The sequence below is a fragment of the Abramis brama genome (genome assembly GCF_963993115.1).
Source record: "Abramis brama genome assembly, chromosome: 10".
In the NCBI taxonomy this organism is placed as follows: domain Eukaryota; kingdom Metazoa; phylum Chordata; class Actinopteri; order Cypriniformes; family Leuciscidae; genus Abramis; species Abramis brama.
Window position 1 is genome coordinate 16,466,358 of NC_139972.1, and position 17,681 is coordinate 16,484,038.

Consider the following 17,681-nt stretch of genomic DNA (forward strand, 5'->3'; position numbering starts at 1 on the left):
GCACCACCTGATAAAATGAGTGCGCGTGTTTGGGGGCGTGGCCATGAGCAAGGTGGATATCAGTTAGGACTCACCTAGTCTCAGCCTCAGACGTCACGCCCACGGAACGTTGGCTAAACGTCTGATGCATATGGTACACTTAACTGGAAACACTTCAGGAATGTCGAAGTCGTCATCTGATTGGTTGAATTTTATCGGATTTCCGGGGGGCGCGAGTGTCGCGTTTATTTTCGGTCCGCCTGGAAACAAAGCGCAGACGTGTAATTGCGTTTCCTACTGATTTACTCGGTGTTTTGATCAGATGTGGTAATGCAGACGCAATTGTTGTTATACGTGCACAAACAGATCAATGACTTACTGCTTGTTTTCTTCTCCTTCTTTGATTTTCTATGCTGACTGACTTGTTGCAGTCTATGGTTGCACGCCGATCTGTTGTTGTGGGGACATTTCCACGCAACGAAACGTGACACTGAACGAAACGAACTGTAATTGGTTGTTTGACATGTCGGTCAAACGGCCTTATGGGCGGGCCTTGGCCAAAGAAAGCTGCTATGAATTCCAGACCTTCAGCCGTCAGTCTGAAGGTCTGGCTACGCGAGACTAGGACTCACCTAAACTTAACTGTTTGTCACGGTATTGAGAACATCCACCTGAGATTTGAACCATATGTAAAACCTTCAATTCATGAATATGGTACAGTAAGTCTAAAAATGTTTTGTTTTCTGGCCCTAAAGTGTATTGTGATCATTTTCTCCCTCATTGAATACTGATGAAATAATGATTTAAGTTCAAATAAATAGTAAAGAATTTTGGGATACAACTTTAGACATGTGTTTTAAGAGACAATTTCATACATCTATTCGCCCTCATGTCTTTTCAAATCTTAAAAGGGATAGTTCACCCAAAAATGAAAATTGTAACCAAACAGTTGTGAGACACCATTGACTTCCATTGTATGAGGGGGAAAAAATACTCAATGGTGTCAATGGTGCCTCAACTGTTTGGTTACAAACATTCTTCAAAATTTCTTTGTGTTTAGCAGAAGAAAGAAACTCATTCAGATTTGGACCAGCTAGTAAATGATGACTGAATTTTCATTTTTGGGTGAACTATCACTTTAATATTTTCTTTCTTTCATGGAATATCATATAAACAAAGATATCTTATGTCAGGTCAAATTTGATTCTTAGATTTAAAAAACACTTTATCCAGCTGCATAACATGCTGAATGGTCAGATGTCATAACTGGTTCATTAAAGCAAAAATGGCCAAAAGACAATAGAACTGAGCAGAGTCTGTCACAACTTCTTCTTGAGACATCATAATCATCATCATCATGATAATTGTTAAGTCATCTGGCCAATGGCAAGGCGTTGGCCACGAGACCTATGCCATGGCAGAGTGTGTGTTAGTCACTCACTTCAGATAAATAGGTGTGTGAGAGGGAGTTGAGCTGGTTTAGGACTTTACACCTGGATGATTTTTATATATGACAGCAGTATCAGTCATTGTGGCAGACACCTTCCCTGTAAGGGATTTTGCTTAATGTAAGAAACATAAGTTTTAAAATCAGCCATTCAGATTTAACATTATGCATTAGTGGCCTCTAGTGGTCACTTCAGGTACTAACAGTCAAAAGATCACTCTTACAGAAATAAAAACACACTCTTATATTTTTTTTTATTATATCAAAATACAAAAAAGTTTTACGGGGTTATTACATGGACCAAAGCGTTGAAAAATGTCAACCTAATAGAGCTTGCCAAAATGTGCATATCTGGGCATCTGGTGATGTAAACAATGCAAATTGAACGGCTCCACTAATACATAACTTCAGTTGGGCTGTTAAAGACAGCACAAGCGCACACTCACACACACACATATTTAACACTCCATATGTTTCATTCCCAGATCTGTTATTGACGTAACTCTCGAAGGACAATTCATTTGTCAGGATAGCATATTCTTTTTGATTGGGGTCTTATTCTAGAGCAAGACTTATTAATAAATGTAAGGAAAAAAAAATAAAATTTTTTTTTAAACAATAGAATAAAAATAGCAATGGGATTTCCTTTATTCTCTAAAAATGCCATTGCTTACTGCAGGTTTGTTCCCTTTTAATATCAAGATGCTGAATCAAAGTGTCCAGCTGAGTTATTATGGAGGTCAATGTCATACTACAGAAGTTGGTAGTACAGATACGAAACATCTTTAACATTTACTCCTAGCAGCATGAAGACACACCAGGCACCATATCTTAACATCTGAGTATGTGGATCTGAGTACACCGAATGCCCAAGAAAAATACCATGAAGTAGGCCTACTAATCAAAGACGAGAAGATAGAGCGCCACCGCACCTTGTTTTATAATCAGAGTTGTAGCAATTTGTTGGAGAATTCCTTAGCAGTGGCAGAAGAATCAAACAATACATCATAATAATATTGTACATAAGGCTTTGGTACAGCACCATACTGTTTTAAGAATAATACCTGAAATAAATGAGATTACTTAACAAAAGAATCAGTCAATCAAATAAATCTGTCAATTTATCATCTTTTTCTTAACATAAGAACAGTCTCTTATACATTTGCATGTAGGGTAATCAGGATGGAAAACATGTTTGCCCAGAACACATCATTCAGATAATATAATCTCTAAACAATGTACAACACAAATTCAAAAGCAGTTAAAAAGCACAAAAATGCAATTTGAAATATGCTTCCAATAAGCTCTAAGTATGAGGTTTAATGTTAAAACAGTCATAAATTAGTGCATAATGCAGTATTACATTCTAAGTTTTCAGTGCTGGTTAATATGAACAGCAAAAGAATCAAGAACAAAAAGATGTACATTATCTGAAACGAGACAGACAGGTCCGAACGAGTGAAATATCTTGATTAGGCTATGTAAGTTTAGTTCTGTTCAATCAAAAACAAAAAAAGGGAAATAAAGTTTCACGAAGCACCATAAGAAGTAAGCACGAAACTGAATACAGGCAATCAAAGAGTTGATATGACACTTCCTGCAAATGAGCCCTCTTACAGAAGCAAAAAGGGGGCGTGTCTACCTGTACAGTAGGCTATCATATTCAACAAGAGAAACGTTTCAGTCGGGTTCTCCCTACAAAGACCACTGAGGAGCTGAATAAAATGCCGTCAATCACCATCCACAGATATACAGCGACACTGCACCTGCATCTTAAATCAGCGTGGCAGCTTTATTCGAGGATGCATCGCTCCACCGTGTCCATGAAAAACACTATAAAACAGAAATGCCGCCGCTTGACGCATCTGACCTCCACCTGCTTGAGTTGCCAGGTATTTCCATGCTAAATGAAAAATTTACTATCATACCGTGGGTACATTTCATGGATTATACATTTGATATGCTGCCTCCACGAGACTGGCAAGTTCGTCTTTATAAACCCTTCTAAATACGCAGGTTTTTATTCGTGGTGACAGCGAACGTTCGCGCGATAACGTAAGCACATACTGAATGTCAAAGCCGATCCTTATTGAACACTTTTAACGGTTTCCATACTGAAAGATAGTGAGCGCACAGGACCTGCCCTGTGAGAGAGGTTTTATTGCTTGCGGCCCTACTCACCAGAACTTGACAACGGAAATCACGACGGAGCTAGTTTAGTAAAGACAGAGGACTGTGCGTGAGTTTGTGTGTTAACCTCTGAACCACAGCACCACGAGTTCAAAAAGACATAGCACCAAGTCATAATGTGTACAATGTGCCTACATCCTTGCACGTTATATTTCTAGATCATGTAAACATTATGTGGTTGTTGTAGGACTTATTAGCAACGAGTTCTTGACTGAACTTGACAAAACACGTAGCGAAAAAACAGTTAAGTCTAACTTTAACACTTTTCTTCCGACAGCTAAAGGCAGGTATTCAAGAATATTATCAAAAAAATGAACACTGCCCTCTCCTCTCAGAGACTACACGATTAAAGCAGCCTTGTGAATTGCACCACATGGAAAAGCTACACTGTAAAAAATAAAATAAAAAGTTGTTGCTTGTTGATTTTTAAGTACAATCAACTTAGATTTTTAAGTCATTTCAACTTAAATTACATACAAAAGTGAGTTGAATCTTGTATAACTTATAAAAAAGTTGAAAATTGCTTAACTTATTTTGACGAGTTAAAGCAATGTAAAAACAATTCTTCCAAGTCATCTCAATGGCAAAAAGTGTCCCAATCACCCTGAACTTTACTTTGTTGTTATGTTGTCATAACTTATTGATCATATCATTTTTTTTTTTTTACAGTGTAGTAATGATGAAGACATACATAGAAATAAGCAACAGAATATACTGACCTAATACTGAATAGATCAAATATACTGCAATGAGATGTTTGAGCATTCGTCGAGCATGTCGAGTAAAATAGTTGTATTAAAAGAAAGAGAAAGAAAAGACAAAGTAAACCCTTTGGGCACTTAAGTCAAATCTTTTAAACTCAAAAAGGCTACTACGAATCTCTATACAAAGAAATTCATCCCAGCGTTTCCTGCTTGTATATTCAGCCTTATTCAAGTACTGCATGAGATTTCATTCAGTTTCCTCATTATTAAATTCCATTCACAGAAGAAGATTCATTTTGGAGTAATCGCATTGGCGCGTAAACGAGCTAAAAGAGAGAAAACATCACATTGAAAATATTCAGATAAATCTGATCTTCTAAGAGCAAATCATACATTCACCATCGGTTAAACTAAACTAGCATATGCTCAATTAGCTTTCACTGTACGGTAGCAAATCAGCAGCTGTTAGTGAACTCTAGAGACAATAAACATCCTTCTAAACTCATCATTAATTCAAATAACAAACATTGCTATGTCATCAGATGAGTCGTGATGGATGACAAATAGTAAAGATTACAATACAATTACTGAAATTGTTTTCAAAAAGAGTCAAGCTACTTTTGAAGGTTCACTTTTGTATGTAGAAAGTAACCCAAGAACATCTTCTTTTTTTTTTCACTGATCAGAGTAAGGACTATTTTACTTTTCTATTTTATATTGATGTCTTCATTAGTCTGCACAATATCTACTGCACTTCCTTTTTTTGTACTGTGTCCAAAGCAACATATAACAAATTATTTACTTCAAGGAAGTGACGGAAAGATTAATAATGCATTTCACCACTTCTAACTACATTTGTGCAAGACAAGGACCAAGTAATTGTACTGCAGTTTAAATATTACATTTCCACTTATGTCATCTGAACATGTCAAAAAGCATATTTCTAAAATTGAACGTGTACCTGAATATTTTTTTAGCAGGGGGCTATTATTAATCTACCTCCAACCACAGATAAAAAGTGCCTTAAAGCTGTCCAATTTATTATTATTTTTTTCAAAAATAATGTAAATTATTCAAAAAATAATTAAGAAAGCATGTTTTCAGTTTCACCTGCCTTTGCATGGAATAAAAAAAGTGTGAATATCTGTTTAAATATTGCAGGACAAGTCTAGTACTGCAGCCGTTCTTTTCAAGCTTACAATTTCAATGATATTCTGTGCTTTATATTTCATGTTTAATATGTTATAAACCAATTAAAAGAAAATTAATTTCTGGGTTTACATTATTCCCTCATGTTCTGTCAAGCTTTGCCACAAACAGACAACATGTCATCCAAAATGAAATACGCTAGCTTGCACAAAATATGGTAGAAGTGCTGAAATATGTTCCAGGTTATTTATTCCTTTTCTTTATTTTTCTCTCTTTTGAGGTATATTTTGTAGAAGGAAGAAAATAAACCCTGTAGTAACTATCACGTCTTGAGAGACATATTTGTACAGAGCATTTAACTCTCTATCCTTCACAATATACACAGTTCTGACGACGTTATGATTTTCCTAGCATGTAATGGAATGCTATTTTTTTCTTTTTATTATCAAAAGAAAAGCTTTTGTCCTGTCCCAGTTTTCTGTTTCTTCTAAAAGAGCACCCCTGTATGTTTTTCCTTAGTGTAAATTTACAGAAAATACAGATATGTGTAGTATATTGTGCCAACCGAAGAACATAATAAATTGTATCTAGTTTAGACTGATTACAAAACAGTACTGAGAGCTTGACCATTATACGTTTTTGCTAATGGACAAGAAGACGATCCGCCCCACAGGATAAGTTTTAGTGAGTTTTTTTGGGGGGGGGGGCTCTCAGAGCAGAGAACCATAGTTTGAGGGGGCAGGGTCCATACTGGCCAGCAGGGATTTTCTGTCTTCTCTGGGGTGAAGCCAGCGCAGCAGAGAGGACAGATGGAGACAGGGGGACTTTCTAAGTGTACTTTTCCACTTTTTCTTTGAGGGAGAGCTGAGATGTTCTCTTTGCTCAGAGGCCTGAGATGCATGCGGCTGCTGGGTCTGAGAGGTGGACACATCTGAAGACAGCAGAGCAGATGAGACACAGCAACAGAAAAGATTTTTACATTTTCAGAAGAAAATGTGAGAGTTGCCTGTGCATGCAAACCTCGCTGCCACGATGTTAAGGTGTCAGGGCTGATAACATGTCCATTTCTCCCAGTATGTAATGTACGGGTGAAACTGACCTGTCCTTTTCTTGAATCTGGAGTTGTTGTTCTTGTTGGCTGATGATTTCTTGGCTTTATTAATACAATAATATATCAGTGCTTCAAAGCTCTCAGACCCTGCAGGGACTCTCACTGCACCTAAATGCTCCCTGTGAGAGACAAACACAATTATGCATTACTTCACACCGCCACCAGGGTGCACTATACGCTTTGACGAACTACGCCTGATCAAACTGAGATTTAGCCTTTGGCTGCCCAATGCCAAATGCGCTGTTAAAGCCTTCATGACAAAAGTACCATTCATCAACATCATGTACTGTGCAATTTAGCAACTGATCAACTTTTGGCGAATTGCAAGAAAAGCCTTGTTAGATATTATTTTGAAAATACTGTTTATCATTGGACTTTTTTGCCACTTTTCATTGGTCATCAGCATAAATATTAAATATCAAATCACATTTATTTTTTGAAAAACAAAAACTCTTCTTCATTAGATGGGTATCTGCAAATTAAAAGCACATTGTATTAGTTCAGTTAGTCTGGTGAGTTGAATTTAGCATTCCCCTCCCCCACTCATTTACTACAGAATACACCTAAATTAACATGAATAAACCTTTTACCTCATGTTGTACACTGCTGCCATGCTGCCAGCACTGTCCAATCAAATTACAATTAGCCAAAATCTCCTGTTTCCCAGTAAGCTCACTGGTTTCCTATTAAACTGACCACAGGGGTCACATTTCCTGTAAAGTGTTGTCTTTTATCGCACATGCCATTCCTCTATCATGGCAGAGATCATGACACTCAAACGTCCATACTGAAGAGTCAGGCAACAACTCATGGGTTCACAAGGCACAGAAACACAAAGCGTTTACAGACAGTCTCCCCTGCTGCTGAGGCTGTGGAAAGAGAAAGTGAAAGTGATTAATAGAGGGGGAGGTAGACATGATTGAGCACTAAAGTTCGCCACATCAAACACACTCTGGTTACCATGAATACACTGTACAGTGGCTTCACCATGCTGACAGGAGAAGAGATGGCAGGGAGGGGAGAATGGCCAGTAAAGAACAGTCACATAAAAGAAAGGAACCAAACCACTAGGACGACAAAATGTGATAAGAAATTTTAGTTTGAGAACTGCTGTTACTGATTTGGCATCGAGAAAGAGTATTTAGAAAAGGCATGCATGATATTTTTGTACATGGAAACACATTTTTAAAGGGGAATATCCAAGTGTGCCTCTCAAAGGGCGCAAGTGCAACATTTCCTGGAGAAAAAAAAAATGTAATGATTACAGAGATGCTTTGAAAAGCAGTGCTGAAAAAGGCTAAAAAATGGCATTGTTTATATACCAGCAATAAAAAAATTCAGGATATTTACCAAAAAAGATAGTGTATAATTGTTATCGTGTAATGAAAAAAATCTTCTAAAAAAGTCATTCCCCTTTAAATGAGAATGATTTAAGATCCCCGCCTGCAAACCCCTCCCCTTTCAGACATGGATTCGACCCTTACCTATTGTGGTGTAGAGGACCTGGTCACAACAATGCTGCCCAGATAGCTGAGATCAATCAAAAACAGAGAGGGTAAGACTACCAGTGTCTCCAGAGAAAAGCGCCGTCTCTACTCTATTATGAGGATGAGTGTTGCAAGAGATGAGAGCACACTCATCCCTGGCAACAAAGGCCGCCTAAGAAGGCCACCGTGATGGTCAAAGCCCTGAGTTAGAGGAAGTGAGAGAAATGGAAGGAAATGAGTTGGAGAGGGTGAGTGATGTGATCAGCCCACAAAAGAGGACAAAGAAGGAAGAGCCATGGGATCATCATGGATGCACTAGAAAATCCTTAACCATGAGAAATGTTAAACACTACAATAATTTCTTATATCAAGATTACACTGTTTAAAGGTTAAAGGAGAATAGGATTTGAAGAAAATAAAAAATGAATGGAAATTTATCCTGTGAACCCAATAAGGAGTTATACTGGAGGACATGGACATTTGTGCATACAGTATGTAAATAGTTTATAGTAAGATGTACATGTAAAAATATTTTTATCAAAAAAACGCAAAAGCATGGTAGCTTTGCTTTTGCGGCACAGATGATGAATAACAAACTCCTTTGTCATTTTGGAGCCTCCAATGGTACGGTTCACCTACCCTGGAGAGGGTTCTGAGGGGAGCATCTCCTCATCTGTCCTTCTCTGAGATGGCATCTGGCCGAAAGCATCACTGCTCTCCGTGGGGGGTGAAGGGGACTGGGAGGGGTAGCTGGCCGCGGCTGTGGCAAAGGCCATGTGGGCACGATAGCTGAGGCTGGGCCGCTGGCCACTCTGGCTTTGGGTAGGTGAAGTGGCAGGGGAAGAGGAGAGAGACCTTCGGGAAAAGGAGACACTGGCAGGGTGACGGGCACTCTCGGGCATCTCTTGAGAGCGGGAAGACCGCAGGATGCTGGGACGGGGAGGAGGGCGGACGAGAATGTCTGGAGAGCCGGCGTGTGAGCTGGGAGGGGTCTGGGTCAGTGGGGAGAGTCGTGACGGCTGCAGGACCACCTGCTGCAGGCCGAGATCCATCCTTCGTGCTGCCCTGGGGCTCAGCCAAGGCTGGGCCTCGGACCTCCAGCCGTCCGAGCTCTCACTGTGCAGTGTGCTTGGGCTCCCCATGCGAGCCGTGGCGCCTAAGTAAGGCAACACTGGTACGCCCATACCGTGGGCAGTGTGTCTCAACTGCCCCAGAGTCTGGGCCTGTTGCATAGTTATATGCTTGGCTGAAGGGCCCTGAGGCGGGAACCTGCCGGGAGATCTGCTCAGTTGGGCTCTAGGGGCCTCCAGCTGGAGGAAAGCAGAGCTTGAAGGGAGCTGAGAGGTGGTGCTAAGAGTGCGACTATGGGAGGGGTATGGCGGGGGCTCGGGGAGGTCCCGGTGGAGATATGAGGAATGACGTGGTGGAAGAGTGAGACGGGGACCCTCCTGACCCAGAAAGGGGAAGTCAGGAGGCTGCCAGATCTCGGTTGAGCGAGAGGAGGGAGGGCTATGCACCAGTGGGAGGGCGTGGCCGGAGGCACCGTACTGATGGATCCTCAGCTCCTCCCTCTCCTCTGGGATGGTGGGATGGCGAAACGGCCCCTCGGGGGGGTATGAAGGTGAGGAGGACATGGCAGAGCTACGTGGACTAACATCAGGCATGTAAAACGGAGGGTGAAGCTCCACCTCAGCACCACTACCTAGATAGCCATAGAAGGGGCCTGGAGGGAAGACCCTGTGAAAATGGGAGACCCGGCTCTGCCCTGTGGCCTGAAGCCGACTACCCTCCGAGATGCTCATACCTTCCATGGGTCTCTGGAACCGGGGGCTGTAGGCTGGGGGCTGCATGTAGGACTCCTGGCTGGAGGACACAGGGGATATCTGGGGCCTGAGGGTGGCCATGACTGGGGGTAGGGGCCCTGGGTCATCGTTCTCCTCATCTGATTGGCGGAACTCAGGATACAAGTCTGATTCCTCCACAAAGGGAAAACCCTCAATGCGTCTGGGCTTGAGGGACGTGTCGATGCCACTGGGGTCCATGATGAATCTTCCATCGGGTCCACGGCTGATCAGCTCGATGGGCGTGGTAACCTCAGATTCGTGCTTGGACACGCTGTACTTCTTACTGGTTATTGCTCTCTTGGTTTTCTTATAGAGGGAAAGCTCTTTCTCTTTCCTGGGGCTTGGCAACTTCTTAACGTATAGACTGTGGCCACCCACGCTGGCCAGAGATGGGGGCCGGGAGGAAGCAATGCTCTCAGGACTGATCTTCCCAGAGGACAGCCTATCAATCAAAAAAGACATGGGGCTTAGGGCCGAGCCCTGTGGAATACCAGAACTTAAAATCAGCACTATCAAAACAAGAACCACTCCATATTTAGACATGTGGAATATAATCAAAAGGAAATGGCATGATATTACACATTCTAAATGAAAAAAAAAGAGAAATTAGCCTTTATCCATGCAGCTGTTTTCATAATAGTGATTACATTAAACATTGACCTATATTTATTGGCCATCTTGTCTAATAAAACTGAAAGACGATGTCAGGATGAGACATAATGGAGAACAACAGAATGGGGACAGGATACAGAAACACATACATTTATACAGGCACCAGTGGGCCAACAGAATATCAGCTAAACTATATCTTCACCCAACTCTTCAATAATAATCCATCTTCCTGACTTTAAACGGTCAAATAAGTGTCAAAATTAGGAGCAGCTGTGGGCTGAAGTTGTCTATTCCCCCACAGAAGCAGTTTAGCTCTGCACCACTAACTGAAAACATGCAGCTACGGCAGACAGGCGCATGTTAGCGCCTGCTGCAGAGAGAGATACAGGTGCAAGCACTCACTGAGGGCTGGTAGATGGGGGCCTGTAGCTGCTCCTGTCTGGCTCTTCCCAGTAGGGCTCAATGCCAGGCAAGGGGGTAAGAGGAGGCCTGCGGTGACAAAAACACAACAGAGACGGGGCAGAGTCGGCCGTCAACCAGACTATGGTTCCACACTGCTATGTGGAAATGGGTGGGATGGGAGCATGAGACTGCAGCTCTATTAAGACCACAATGGAATCAGATAAGAGCGTGAATCCCAGTTTCAACTGGGTTGGAGGTGCTACCCTTAATGTTCCCCTTCCTTTATCTCTGGTTAAATGTAAGAGTGACATGCTGCCATGCCTGCACTGATCGATTCAGAGAAGCTGGGGGGTAAGCATCATGTTCATAAATTTGTTCTTGCACTATTGAAAGGTTCTATCACAACCTGACTGGACGGCAAAAAAAAAAAAGAAAAAGCTTGAGAAGATTGTTTGTAATGGTAAATCAATGCATCTCACTGCTGAAAAGCAGGGGTAAGCACAGATGCATTTATAGCAGCCACTTTAGTGACCACTCAAATCCTCCTCCATGCATCCCTCACGTTAACACAGCAGCTGCTAGGGTCAGCTGTTTGATTTCCCAAACTGTACATGCTCTCTCTCTCTTTCTCTCTCTCAAGCCATGTGCCTGGTAGTCAACAGATTTGCAGAAGAGCAAAGTATAATGGATGTTACCATGCACTGATACTTACGGAGATTCAATGCTTTTCCTTGTGTGCGTAATCGATAGTGGAGGATCTAAGGACAAATCACACAATGCCACATCAGCATGACAATATACTTCATATCTTTATCTCAACCACTGCAATGCTGAAGCTGGTAAAATGTAAAAATTGCACACACAAAAATCCCAAATCCAATAAATTTGTTATACGCAAAAACAGTAGTGCAGACATTATACATTTCAGCTTTAAACCAGGAATGCTACAGAGAGACATTGTCTTGGAGTTTTGAAGGACTCACCTCGCTTGCGTTTGAGCTTGCGACGATGCTGTTTGTTGACGAAACACGCAGCAAGCGTGCTGAAGAGTATGGCAGCCGCCAAGAAACAAATGGTGGCCACGATGCCGGCCACCACTGGCCTGGCCAGCCCCTCATCAGAGATCTCTGTGGGAGGGAAGGGGTCTGAGAGAGGAGACAGACTCCGAAACATGAAATTAGGATGGATGAATGCAGCAAGCGTGTATTCACAAAGCAGGTTAACGTGATTGTTGACTGTGATTCAGTTAGTGTGCATTACAAAGCAAATTATAGCATAGTGTTAACATAACTGCAGCCTATTGGATTGCCTATTTAGATCGAGAGGGCGCGTGGCTTTCAATTTTTTTTAACCCAAGTGGATTTTGAATGCAAATTCCAAAAACAAATCAGTATCTTTAATAATTACGTTTATTCAAATCTAAATTGAAAATTTCAGCTTTTTAATTTCAATGAAAATGCATGGTGATCTATTAAAATGTATTAGCTCAATCTGTAAGCAATTTTAGCTTTACATCAGCTTTGATAAAAAGTGTTTTTTGTTCATATCTTAAATGAGCCAGGACTGCCATTGTTGCCCCCTCCAAAAAAATAGTTGCATGATTACTCTGTATTGCATCTACACAGCAAAAAAAAAGATGAAGAAAAGGAATACAGTAGGGCACTAACTACAATGAGCAGCAGGGGGCAGTTAAGCTCAAGGTGGCTAAAGCAATGAATTGGTGCATTTTAACGATGCCCCTTATTCTCACCTGTACTTGACACTCCCACCACATTACTGCTCTCACTGACAAGATCATCCATTACTGCTAGCGCTCGGAATTCATACCAAGAGTCCTGGGAGACAGAGAAACAGGTCAGTGGGTCACAAATCCTGTGAGGCCAACAGGTTGAAGTGTCAGATCTACCAACAGATTTGTAACAAGAACATTTGTAGCAGACTCCACTGTATGTCAGACTGAATTAAAATGACATCCTTTGAGCTTTTCAGCTGAAATGCAATCCCTCACTGCAGCTCTCTCAATAATCACAGAGCTGCCATGCTCTGACACAAACGCATGGAAATCACTCATTTTAACTTGAAATGATATATAAAAAATGTTTAAATTAATTTTCACATTACAGAAGTAGGGTTTCAAATTGCAAATAACCTTAACTTTAACTCCACCTCTATTATTGATGGGTTACTTAAAGAGTATACATACAAACACACACAGATACTATATTTAAAAAAATAAAGAAATATGTTTTCCTGTGATGTCAAAGCTTAATTTTCAGCTGCCATTATTCCTTTATCACATGATTCTTCAGAAATCATTCTAATATGCTGATTTCTTATTATCAATGTTGAAAACAGTTGTGTTGCTTAATACTTTTGTGGAAACCATGATGCATTTTTTTTAGATTGACGAATAGAAAGTAAAAAAAAAAAACAGCATATTTTGTAACTTTTAGAATATTTTGTAAAAATATTAATTAACAAAATCTTACTGATCCCAAACTTTTGAATGTCAGTGCATACTATAAATATAAATTTATTTTATTCTATTTTCTACAAAACCCCGGTGGCAGCATTAATTGCATTAAAAAATCTTGAAAAAAGGGATTTACGTGGATATTAGTAGTGACATTAACACAATAAGTGTTACCTGAATGAGGTCTCTTGCTATGATCTCAGTCTCAGTGGCAGGAATCAAGTCATCCAGAACCTCCCACCTTTCTCCCAGACGAAACTCAATGATGTAACGGTCGATTGGTGAAGAGTGATTGGCCGGAGAAAGCCATGTCAACAATACACCCTGCTGTGTCCGGTTGGCTGTGAGGCACCGTGGTGGAGTTAGAAGCACCAGTGGTTCAGGGGTACTTATGGGATACCCTAGGAAAAATAAAAGGAGGTTGTAAGTGCATCTCATGTGGAGGGTCATTCAGAGTGTTCCATTACACAATACAGTTTGTAATGAAGTGCCGCCCACCTCCTGTAGTCACAGTGACTACCTCACTGAAGGGGCCGGTGCCCAGCTTGTTCTGGGCCAGCACACTGAATTGATAGGCAGTCTTTAACTCCAACCCCTGGACCATCAACCAAGTCTGAGAGCCGGGCACAGGTATGGACAGCCAATCATGTGGCCCTAAATCATTCTTCACCTTCCTATTGGATTATAACAAAGGGTTGCATTAAAAATGCATGTTACCTTAAAAATCTGAGTTTAAAAACAAGAACATGTCTTGCATATCACATACAGCATTTCTTGAAATACAGTGAAATGTAAATGAATTGATCTTAAACTGTCCCACTGATTCATTGCATTTGCAATTCATAATTAGTGCTTTAACAGAATGGGAAAAAATAGACTAGACTACGTCACGAGTATATGTAGAAAAAGTGAGGAAGGAACTATATTTAGTGGGGGTTCTGGCATGACTTACACCGGGCCATACCAGACCGAGAACGTCTGTTCAAAGCCTCCGTCATATCCAGGTTCCCAGGAAACGTTAGCGGAGCTTGTGGATGCTGACACGTGGACATTAGTTGGCGCATGTGGACTAGTGCCTGAAATAGGGTCATTTTTAATTAGCAGTGATTTCAACCTTTAAATTCAGAGGTGTAAAGAGTACCTGAAAACCATACTTGAGTAAAAAGTACCTTACAAATGACTCCATTAAAAGTTACAAGTCACCAATTCCAGTACAACTTGAGTAAAAGTCTTAGGCCTGGTTTCACAGACAGGGCTTAGATTAAGCCAGGATAAGGCCTTAGTTCAATTAGGACATTTAAGTAGTATTTAGAGATATGTCAGAGCAAGTTGCTTTCAGTTAAAACAGCTAAACCATGCATTATAGTCTGGGACTAGGCTTAAGCCTTGTCTGTGAAACCAGGGGCAAGAGTATCTGATTTTAACAGTAATTAAGTATTTTATCTCTTAGATGGTCTTTCAGAATACTCGACTCAGATTGGCTGGAAGGTATACAATAAAACAGTTTAATGAACAGGTACTTCCAAGTCAGTTTAATCACAGTTCTATATTAATGTGCTGTTTTCATGGAAGCGCACACACGCATACGTCACTCGGAGATCATGCTGCGATCATGCACACACAGAAACATTCTGAATCGCTACATTATATTTCTCAGCATCTGGGCTAACATCACTTGTTTTGAAGTAATTAAACTCACAGCTTCATTATTAATAAAGAGAGACAATATACAGACACTGGTATGGCCATGGTATAAGCGGGATAATCCACGGCTAGCTGTGCATTAAACAATTTGAATGCACTCCTCTTCGCGCCAGGTGAAAATAAACGACGTTAACCGATAAACGATGTGTCGGAAATAAAACTGAACACCTCCATATTGCAAAAGGGCATAAGTAAACCAATATCCTTCAAAAAGGTCTCTTCAATATAATGGATAAATAAAATATATGCACAAAACATAGTACCTTCGATGCCCTGTAGATGGCGATATCACTTCCATACAAAATGTAACGAGTATTTGCATTACTTATCACAAATCTATTGCAGTAAAGAGTACATACCTATTCAAAAATGTAGTTACGTAGAGAGTAAGAGTTGCTGATATCTTTGATAGCGAAACTACAAAGTATTCAACTTTGGTACATTACTTTTCCCCCTCACTGTTTGTGCTATGGATAAATGCACATCAAATCATGTTTTTTGAGCTGAGCTATTTCTTGCTAAATTATTGTACTTAGGACTGGGCTCTTTTGCCTTGGGCCAAGAAGTAACCAACCAAAACATCTTAGCAACCACACAGCAACAGTTTTGTATAGGCAAGCACCTTCTTGTTTTATCTTTAATCTTACTCTCTTTTATGGTAACATTCAGGCAGAAACTCTCAATTATAATTAAAAAAACATAAAATTATTCACTACCGTTTAAATGTTTGGGATCGGTAAGTTTTGAATGTTTTCTGAAAAAAGTCTATGCATTTATTTGATCAAATATACAGTAAAAACAGTATCAGTGTGAAATATTACTAAAACTTAAAATAAGCATTTCAATTTATTACATTTTAACATATTTATTTTTAAATGTAATTTATTCCTGTAATGGTAAAACTGAATTTTCAGCAGTCTTCAGTGTCACATAATCCTTCAGAAATCTTTCTAATATGCTGATTTGTTGGTCTAGAAATTTTTTTTTTATAATTACTTTTAATATTTTTGAGGAAACCGTGATACATTTTTTCACGTTTCTTTGATGAATAAAAAAGTTCAAAAGAACAGAATAAGCAAAAGGTCTAAGCCAGGCTGTTTGTCCCAAAACAAATACTTTCCAACATGGATTCAGCTTTGTCAGACACAGCTAGAGAGATTCATGAGGAACTGAAAAACAGGAGATCCATTTGTCTGACCTGAGCCTCCTCTCACTTATGTTTTCTGACCAGACAATAAACAAACTCCAAGCACAGACTGACCCAGGCTGATAATAGCAGCAGAGCGCCGGGCACTGAAGACGATGAAGACTCTGAAGAGGAGAATGGATTCAGGAGTTCCATCGCATCTCTTATCGGCACCTAGCAGCTGCGGAGAATCTGTTAATTGCTCCCTCATTAAGCATAATCTTTAGACTGTCATGACACCAGTCCATCACCAAACAAATGATGTTGTGGGGGTTGTGTGTCTGCTGACACATCACTTGTTATCCGAGGGCGAACTCACAGACGTGACAGCTGAGTTAGAGCCTCCACGAGCTACACTGCCCCCCTACTGTAATGACTCACTTGTGCAGCTTGGCTGGGAATCTCAATGTCCTAGCCTACACTTCCTGTCTGGCACATGATGACAAATCACATATGTGACGTATTTAGTGTCCTTAAAAAAACTTCAAAATCATAGATAGATAGATAGATAGATAGATAGATAGAGTAATTTACCTATTACAAAAAGGCGTGTGCTGGCAGTGATGCTTGTTACTACGTTGGTGGCAACACATTCCCACTCTCCATGATCCTCTTTGCTCAGAGACATGAATTGCAAGCTACCACTTGATAAGATGTTATGTTTACTTCTGCTGGGCTTCCCGACCTTGACAGAGCAAAGAATAATAAAGTGTTTATGAGTGTCTATCCATGGCAAGGGGGAGATATATTACAGGCTACTCAGTGTCCTGGTGGGTCATGGTACCTTTCTCCATACGATGGTTGGAATCTCAGGGTCTCCAGAAGCAGCGCAGGGGATGACCAGCTCTCTCCCCGCCTCCTGACGGTACTCCCCCCCGGGCCTCACGTTGAAGTAAGGGGGGTCCTGGGGTCACATGATGATGTTCAACACACAAACCTTCAAGGAAAAAGTGATTCCTCCCGTTATGACCCCTTTAATTAAGATGCAATGACTCACCTTTAGCACCAGAGTGGCTGGAGGGGACTGTCCCATGGTACCTAGGACATTGTAAGGCACACAGGTGTAGGTGCCAAGGGAGTCTTCAGTGACCTCTGCCACCCGAATACTTCCATCTGCCATTTGGCTCCATCCAGGATACTGTGAGAGGAGCAGAGGAGGACAGTCAGTGATCTGAAGTGTTGCCAAACAGTCAAGAGTCTCGACATTTCAGACGTCAGAAGTCTACCCATTACAGACCTTCTCGATTCTGAGTGGGTAGCCATCTTTCTCCCATCGGACTGAAATAACTGGAGGGTTGGCATCCACTGGGCACCGAATGATTCCCGGCAACTTTCTTGGGGCGTATATGACAGGTGGCATGTTCACAACACGGGCAGGGTCTGCCGAGAGGAT

General features: G+C 40.9%; 1 protein-coding gene across 6 annotated transcripts in view; it reads right to left on the reverse strand.

The window, feature by feature from the left end:
• Positions 1-2,534: 2,534 nt before the first annotated feature.
• Positions 2,535-17,681, reverse strand: part of igsf9ba (immunoglobulin superfamily, member 9Ba) — a 63,567-nt gene continuing 48,420 nt past the window's right edge. The window contains exons 8-22 of one of the 6 annotated variants that reach the window (XR_014607978.1): positions 17,526-17,668; positions 17,286-17,426; positions 17,073-17,192; positions 16,823-16,973; positions 14,351-14,474; positions 13,897-14,072; positions 13,573-13,799; positions 12,676-12,760; positions 11,909-12,070; positions 11,638-11,683; positions 10,926-11,012; positions 8,707-10,353; positions 8,065-8,110; positions 6,569-7,449; positions 6,383-6,400 (exon numbers count right to left, since the gene is read on the reverse strand). Coding sequence is in view for 5 of the 6 variants with exons in the window: in XM_084126627.1 (XP_083982753.1) it covers positions 6,180-6,400; positions 6,569-6,699; positions 8,707-10,353; positions 10,926-11,012; positions 11,638-11,683; positions 11,909-12,070; positions 12,676-12,760; positions 13,573-13,799; positions 13,897-14,072; positions 14,351-14,474; positions 16,823-16,973; positions 17,073-17,192; positions 17,286-17,426; positions 17,526-17,668 (3,461 nt within the window). In the remaining variant the exon portion in view is untranslated. Of the gene's footprint in view, positions 6,401-6,568; positions 7,450-8,064; positions 8,111-8,706; positions 10,354-10,925; positions 11,013-11,637; positions 11,684-11,908; positions 12,071-12,675; positions 12,761-13,572; positions 13,800-13,896; positions 14,073-14,350; positions 14,475-16,822; positions 16,974-17,072; positions 17,193-17,285; positions 17,427-17,525; positions 17,669-17,681 lie in introns of those variants that run through there. The other 5 variants (XM_084126628.1, XM_084126627.1, XM_084126631.1 and 2 more) reach the window with 5 other exon arrangements.